Genomic DNA, 7,045 nt, shown 5'->3' on the forward strand with positions numbered 1-7,045 from the left:
CTCTACAAGAAAGGTCCTATGCAATTTTTCCATATGTCCAACGGTTTGGGAGTTATTGGCCAAAAACGAAAATTTCGCGAAATCTGAAGGGGTACCCCTTGGAAAAATCTCGGAAAAATGAAAATTTTTTTGTTGTTGTTTATTATTAGCAATATTCTTCCGACGTCTGATTTCTTTTTAAAAAATGCGTTTCTAAAGTGCATAAACTTTTAGGATTGACTTTATAGCCAATATATCCTTAAACTTGTATTTTCTATCGTTCGATTTTCGTTGATATTTTTGTATACCCTAATTCGTCGTGAATATCGAAATCGACGATCGCCTTCCCGTCGATGGGAATCACTTTTCGCACGGGCTGCTGGTATATCGGTTGTATAACATCAGAGAAAATGTCTGGGTAAGCCGTGACCGTCGCCTCTCCTTTCACCGGCTTACCATAAGTATACCTAAAATCATTTGCATTTTGAAATGAATAATGTTTTTTCTTTAACGAGATTACATAATCGTACGTTTACTTTTGACTAGCGCTATTCACTCACTTGGCATTAATAGTCGCGGTTACTTTAGAGTCCTTAAAAGTGAAATGCTTCGGAGCATCGATGGTCACTTCGAAGTTAGGCAAAATGTACTCAGCCACTTCGAATTCTTTCTCGAATATCTGATCTCCGACGTTAGCCGTGATCTTCCACATACCTAGAACTGGAAACTCGGACAGTTCTATTTCACCGTTAAAGATTCCATGAGTCACGGGCGGTCGGATCCATTGTTTAATTCTGTTCTCGTTCCCATCCTGAAGTTAAAGTATTACACGTTCCACCGATCTGTTTCATTCATTAACATGCACTCACCGTAATGTGAATATACACTAATCTTTCAAGAGTAGGTCTCAGTCTGGAATTCAATAAGATGCATCTGAACATCACCTTGTTCCCCGGCTTATAAATAGCTCGGTCAGTTTGTATGAAAACTGAATAACTTTTCAGGACATAGTTTACTGGCTTTGAGTCTGAAAATTGTATACCTGACAAACCACGCGCAGTCAAGTGGTATGTCCCAGGTAAAATATCTCCGACCTGGAGTTCATAAAATATGAATGAGTTTTGATTACCAAAAATTTGAGACTTATACGTACCTCGAATTTTAAAATTCTCGTTGAGTATGGTTGAACCAACGCTATTTGAGACAAATTGAACTTCTCCCCATTATCGAATGTAGCATTCAGTTCAACATAAATATTCGACGGTGTGGACACACCGTTTGTACTCACGGTTACGTGGTACTCTGAATCTGGTCTCACTATTTTTGGAGCTACTATGCTATAATACCTTTAACAAGATTTACGTGACAATTAATTTTCCAGGACGTTCAAAGGAATTGTTTCAAGTCAAATATACTTACGACTCTGCGGTTGCGTTTAGGATTATGCAGGACAGGAAAAAGAAACAAAACTGTTGCCAGTCCATTTTCGGAGTATCTGTAAAATTAATTTCCTTAAAAATGTTGCAATGTTTTAGTATATAAATTCTTATAAATGATCGACGATTTTAACAACCGGTTTAACATTTTATTTATTGCCAGTAATATATACGTGATTATAAAAAAATGCATTGTCTTCTCTGTGCAGAAAATTTTATCTCCATTATGAAATCATACATTATATAATTAGAAGTGTTTATTATGAACACCGATAACAACTGCGTTCCATCATTTTCTTATTTTCAACGGTTGTCAAAATCGTCAAACTGGTTTTTCCGATGACTCGATTACGTAGCGAGAGAACGTGTTCGTTTATTTCTATTTGCACAATTACACGAACAATACAAGGGGAAACCCAGACATTAAAGTACTCCCGTTGCCCCGAGTCTCGAGATGAGTATACTCGTTAAAATAGAATTTATACACGAGATAACGTAGTTAAACAGCGATTTTCAAGTCGCCGAGATTTCTTCATTTAAAATCAATCGACAGTAGTTCACTACGTAAAAAGATGTTAAGAACCGAAACGAAGAAATTATACTTCATTCGTTCTCCGTTTGCGACATAAAAAATGAGCCGGTATATGAAAAGAACAATTCTTAAAATGGTTTTTTACAATATTTTATTCAATAGTTCGATCGATTCTTCGATTATGTTCAGCTGCTGAGCGATGTTATTGCGAAACGGCCGAAGTAGGTGTACTTTCACGGGAAATGCATCTGTCAAACTCTCTGGTTATTCTTCCGACTCGCCAATGGAATCTGCACGTTAATTAGAAAGTGGTACGACAAAAGTTTACGTTCTTCAAGCTCCCGGAAGCAAACTCGAAACCCGATTTACTGAAGAGATTCCTGTGAACTTTCAGACTCTTCCAGAACGCATTGCCCACTCTTATTTAAAATAGACATTGCTACGATCATCCGAACTGGATTCGTCGCCCGACAAGGAAACAGCGTGTGTCAGTTTCCCGATATGTAAATGAAAAAAATAATTCGAGATCGCGTCATCTCGGTAAATAAATTCTGACTCACCCTGCCGAAGGATCCGGTCGAATAATGTTTTCGATGATGTCGCGGAGTCAGCACGGTATTATCGGTGTTCTTAATTGAAAAATAAAAGAGAAAACTAAAAAGGACGGCGCGGAGAGAATGCAAACTGGCGATGGTCTCGACGCAACAATTAGGTGAATACTAACAAGCACCAACTACCAATCATAGCCGTAGCCCCAAGAAAGCGACCGGGCTAGCAGCGCAGGTTTCCCTTCCTTCTGGCCGCTTCGCTTGTGTAGCCGTGCCTGCTCGGGTGCCTCGCGCTGTATATACTCGTCACGTTTTTACCGTTATAAAAGCGGCGAGCATATACCCTACCCTACCAAACGCTGCACGGACGGAGATCTGGTCTCTCGTCTCTCGCTCCTCTGCATAAATTTCAACGTCTCGTCCTGATCGGACTATGACCACGGCATACCTCGATGCGATCCTCACAGCTAAAACTGTGTCCTACGTGATTCCCACATCGGTGACACGATCTTTAAAAATTGATCGAATTCAAGCGTTTCTTATCCATCGATAGTCTTATTAAACGAGACGGGGAAAACTGGGTCAAATCGCACTTTATTTATTCTGTTCTACGTGTACCAACCGGTAATTTCAATGCCAGCATGAGCGTTTTTTAAATGTTATATATGTCTGCTGCAATGCAACGGTGAACAGTAATGAATGAATGAATTCGTAGACTGAGGAGGAATGTCACGCTTCTTCGGAAGAAATAGAATAATATAAAACAGCATTTCTTCCTTTATTTATATTAATCTAGAAAATACATATGCATAATTAAATTCTATATCCTTCTTGCAAAAATTAATGTACAGTTTATTCGTTTTCAATGGTATCGTTGAAACAAGACTTGTTCGCTCTCTGCTTCATTTCTTTGTGTGACCTTCTCAATGATTGTGGATCGGCCAAGAATCGTTGCCATAGAATACTCTTCTCTCGTTCGAAGCTTCCTATTAATTTCTGTAATCAAATTCGACTTATCGTAGAGAGATTAGTTATATAATATATTTACATAATTTGTTATCACTTACCAATCGTTCCTTCATTTGATTTCTTATTTTCGTTACGTCAGCTTGCAATTTTTGTAAACTGTCCACTGCCTCGGCGTGATTAGTTTCGATCTCAAACGAAATTGGTTTGTACGTGTGCGTAGGAGTCTGTTGAATCTCATTTAAATATCGTGACTTCACCTCTTCCTCCCTAAAATAGAACATTTTTATACTCAATCAAATGCTTATTCCAATGTTTGAAATTCTTGTATAAAATAAAAAACCGATACGTACAATGTTTCTAGTTTGTGAATTTTTGATTTTAAATAACTTTCCAGTATAGTTTGCTTCTTCGTTTTATTTTCATCTATGATATTATTGTACTTATCTAATATGGAGTTCAACTGATGCTTATCATCTTCGTCGGATATCATGGAAATAAAATGTTTGTGAAACGAATTGTGTGGCGTCGGTGAGGACAGCATGGCAGTGTATTCGTTTTGTTGCTGCTGCATTCTTTCCTATAAACAAATATAATTTTGATTCGTCGATTCTCAACTGATTCCGCATTGCAACGTTAAATTACTGACGCATCTCGCAGCGGACAGTGAGTATTCAGATGTTAAATAATGGAACGCGTCGGACACGAATTCGTAGACGTCCGTGAGACGATGGAATTCCATCTCCATGAGTATACACAATAAACAAACGCGAGCGTAACCATGTTCCCGGACAAGCAGTCTTAAATTCTCAAGTTTTTCTAAATGATTCTTCGCCCTTTTAGATCTTGAAATGGCATCTTCCCTCAAGACCTTGTTTATCTGAAACTCTGCGAACCGTTGCACGATCTCCGTCAGCTGACGATCGTGTAAAAGAGAGACGTTCTCCTCGAGGAAGTCCCTCCTGTTGATCAACTCAGAGATTTCTGTTCTAATTTTAAATACTGATTGTTAAAATTCTGTGTTCGCAAGGTGCAACAAGTCGCAAATTTTCAAGAGATCTGCAGATACCTCATGTCCGAGTGCCTCGGCACTTTTAAATTCCCTGAATTATATATATCTTGAACATAATCGAACATCGCGGCGTATGATTCCTCCTGCACTTTGGCCGAGATTTCTTTGAAGTTCGCATTAGTCAGGCTGTAAAATAAAACACGAATTGTTACTTCGCGTCAATAAATATATGGTTTAGAAACGAGTCAAGTACTTTGCTTTGCACATCGCGAGTTCTTGTAGCTTCTCATTGTCTATGCGTTTCTCCTGACTGTCGTCGATCAAGGATACGTAATTAGAATCAGTCTTCTCCTCTTCCTTCTGCGAATTCTTGAACTGCCGTTTTATATGTACGTGTAAATAATGATTATACAGTTCGACCTTTTTAGTAAAAAGTTCCAGTGGCATCTGTGTCCACACTAATGGTATTCCTTTCTGTAAATAAAGTAAATTATTGTCATCTGCGCGTACAATACATAAAAATTGATCTGAAATCTAATATTACTAACATTTTCTGCTGCTTCTGCGTAAGTATCTAAAAGGCAGGCTACTTCTTTAAAAAATTCATGATTATTCGTGTCGAACTTCTCCACGATTGCAGAACAGTCTTGGTACGCTTTCTCCACTTCAATGTTTTCTTTAACCAGACATTCCTCTTCCGTTTCTATATCCTCTTCCAATTTAGCTTCCAATTTTCTGTAACATAGTTCATATATAATACAACGATTTATGTTAATATAATGTCAGTATAGAAGAACGTGATGTATACTTCAAATTGCGAATTCCATTTTGTAGCGTTTCAATGTAACTCTCATCTTCCTTGTTCGAATCTCTCAGTATTTCATGCTCTGCGAACAAATTGTCGATGTCTTTGTCATCGTAAGTGGTAAGTTCTAATAAATCTGGACAATCTGCAGTGGCTTCCTGCAATGCGAGATCTAATTCTGGACCCTCTAACCATTCGCCCGTCTCTTGTAATTTGTTTTTTCTAAAACAATCGTTCATGAAACCTAGCTATTGTCGTTATTTTGTATCGCTGATGTACTATTAAATAAATGTTTAGTACAATTGAACCTCCTCGTCGGACAGAACGTTGACATAACTCACGTTCTCGCAGAACCATTTTAAAAACGGTTGCACCGCAGGTTTCTGGCAGATTTTATCCAACAGTTCTGGCGTGACAACGTTCGAAAGTTCGGAACGTAAGTTTCGTACTTTGTTATATAGAATTTTACCAGATATACTCATTTTTTAAACACGAATAGCAACAAGTGGAAATCCAAATTCGAGTCGATCTGTAGCATTTAACATATTTAAAGTATTTAAATCTTTGTATCACTTTGTATACATTAACGTTGTTTTAACCAGGGTAGCGACACTAATTATATTATTCTGTTAGCAGAGCTTTCAGCATCATTCAGCAGCATGTGTTAAAAGTAAGGAAAAAATGACAGGGACAACGACAAACATCTCTCATGCCGAAGTTACGATTTAGCAATTGTGTGCAAGCGATACATGTAATGTCATATTTACTTAAAATGATTAAATAAATGGTTATATTTAAATCTTTCACAATCTCACGTACATTTTTCTTCATTACATACCTTTTTTTATCTATTTAAAAATAATAAAAGTTCTTCGTTCATTGTATCAATTATTAGGTTAATTAACATTTTAAAACGTAGGATAAAATGATTTTGGGGTTGCTCGTGGCGCCATCTAGCGTTCATGGCCGCGAAAGTGCTTGGCACCGATGAATTTGGAGTTCATCGTGGCGCCATCTAGCGTTCAGGGATGCGAACCCGTTTTTCTCTCTGGTGCAGCAATATTGGAGCCAAGCACTTTCGCTTTTGACAATAAATTTCGTTTTTCGTCAATAACTCCCGAACGGATGGACGTAGGGGGGCGTTTGTGGGCTCATTTTGTAGGGGACGATGAGATCTACAATTTCTGTGCAAAAAGAATTCGCTAGTGCCAATAGTTAACGAGTTATTTGCAAAAAACGAAAACCAGTTTTTTGCAAATTACTCGTAAACTACTGATGCTAGCGAGAATATATAGAGATTGTAGATCACGTCGTCCTCTACAAAATGGACCCATAAACGTCTCCCTAAGTCCATCCGTTTGGAAGTTATTGGCAAAAAACAGAAAAACAGTTTTTTGCAAATTTTGCAACAGACACGTTTTCAGAGAGACGTTCCTATCGAGGCTTTATCGCTCAGCCGCGTTTTCGGTACTCCGAGTATCCGTCTACATCGTCGAGTACAAACGCGCATCCGTTCTTGCGGATTATCGTTAACAAAAGTACAAATTAAAGACTCTCTCTGCGTAAGTTATTTTAATAGCCATCGCGATTTTATCGCTAATCTTAAGTGGCGAGTTTATTGTCAGCGCGAACACGCGGTTCGCCATTACGCGCATGCACCTGCTGCGCGCCTTATATATTTCGGAATAAATGTTCCTTGAAACATACGCTAGTTTACCCAGTTAATTCCTATCTAATAATTATGGCCCCCTACGCCATACCAAATTC

General features: G+C 38.2%; 2 protein-coding genes and 2 long non-coding RNA genes across 7 annotated transcripts in view; 2 read left to right on the forward strand and 2 right to left on the reverse strand.

Annotated features, from left to right (window-relative positions):
• Positions 1 to 2,514, forward strand: part of LOC113464092 (uncharacterized) — a 9,792-nt gene extending 7,278 nt beyond the window's left edge. Inside the window, exons 2-3 of one of the 2 annotated variants that reach the window (XR_003388927.1) lie at positions 2,137 to 2,258; positions 2,342 to 2,514. This is a non-coding gene — a long non-coding RNA (uncharacterized LOC113464092). Of the gene's footprint in view, positions 1 to 2,109; positions 2,259 to 2,341 lie in introns of both variants that reach the window. The other variant, XR_003388926.1, reaches the window with a different exon arrangement.
• Positions 1 to 2,596, reverse strand: part of LOC108623159 (CD109 antigen) — a 9,587-nt gene extending 6,991 nt beyond the window's left edge. For both annotated transcript variants that reach the window (XM_018021478.2, XM_018021479.2), the window contains exons 1-6: positions 2,508 to 2,596; positions 1,399 to 1,474; positions 1,133 to 1,325; positions 849 to 1,073; positions 540 to 790; positions 288 to 446 (exon numbers count right to left, since the gene is read on the reverse strand). In XM_018021478.2, coding sequence (XP_017876967.1) covers positions 288 to 446; positions 540 to 790; positions 849 to 1,073; positions 1,133 to 1,325; positions 1,399 to 1,463 — 893 coding nt within the window. In that variant the 5' untranslated portion in view covers positions 1,464 to 1,474; positions 2,508 to 2,596. The remainder of the gene's footprint in view (positions 1 to 287; positions 447 to 539; positions 791 to 848; positions 1,074 to 1,132; positions 1,326 to 1,398; positions 1,475 to 2,507) is intronic.
• A 595-nt stretch (positions 2,597 to 3,191) lies between these two features.
• Positions 3,192 to 6,158, reverse strand: LOC108623160 (HAUS augmin-like complex subunit 3). Of its 2 annotated transcripts, XM_018021481.2 has the most exons (10): positions 6,117 to 6,158; positions 5,579 to 5,807; positions 5,282 to 5,500; positions 5,022 to 5,208; positions 4,727 to 4,947; positions 4,531 to 4,659; positions 4,111 to 4,450; positions 3,815 to 4,041; positions 3,563 to 3,731; positions 3,192 to 3,491 (listed from the first exon to the last, which is right to left on the reverse strand). In XM_018021481.2, the coding sequence occupies exons 2-10, from the start codon at positions 5,758 to 5,760 to the stop codon at positions 3,348 to 3,350; spliced, it is 1,818 nt and encodes a 605-aa protein (XP_017876970.1). In that variant the 5' UTR covers positions 5,761 to 5,807; positions 6,117 to 6,158; the 3' UTR covers positions 3,192 to 3,347. The 2 variants fall into 2 exon arrangements, with proteins under 2 accessions (XP_017876970.1, XP_017876971.1); XM_018021482.2 differs by lacking the exon at positions 6,117 to 6,158 and having other exon boundaries at positions 5,579 to 5,915.
• Positions 5,624 to 6,087, forward strand: LOC113464091 (uncharacterized). The gene is made up of 2 exons (XR_003388925.1): positions 5,624 to 5,714; positions 5,915 to 6,087. It is a non-coding gene; the product is annotated as an uncharacterized LOC113464091 (long non-coding RNA).
• Positions 6,159 to 7,045: the final 887 nt, after the last annotated feature.

This window comes from Ceratina calcarata, unplaced genomic scaffold (genome assembly GCF_001652005.2).
Source record: "Ceratina calcarata isolate Rehan_Ccalc_2016 unplaced genomic scaffold, ASM165200v1 scaffold255, whole genome shotgun sequence".
Lineage (NCBI taxonomy): Eukaryota > Metazoa > Arthropoda > Insecta > Hymenoptera > Apidae > Ceratina > Ceratina calcarata.

Bases quoted from the DNA above. Each gene is read 5' to 3' on its own strand.
- LOC108623160 (XM_018021481.2), bottom strand. From the start codon at position 5,760: ATGAGTATATCTGGTAAAATTCTATATAACAAAGTACGAAACTTACGT. The intron at 4,948-5,021 runs GTTAGTAATATT...CTTTATTTACAG, and splicing joins ACGCAGAAGCAGCAGAAAAT to AAAGGAATACCATTAGTGTG. The intron at 4,660-4,726 runs GTACTTGACTCG...TTTATTTTACAG, and splicing joins CTCGCGATGTGCAAAGCAAA to CCTGACTAATGCGAACTTCA.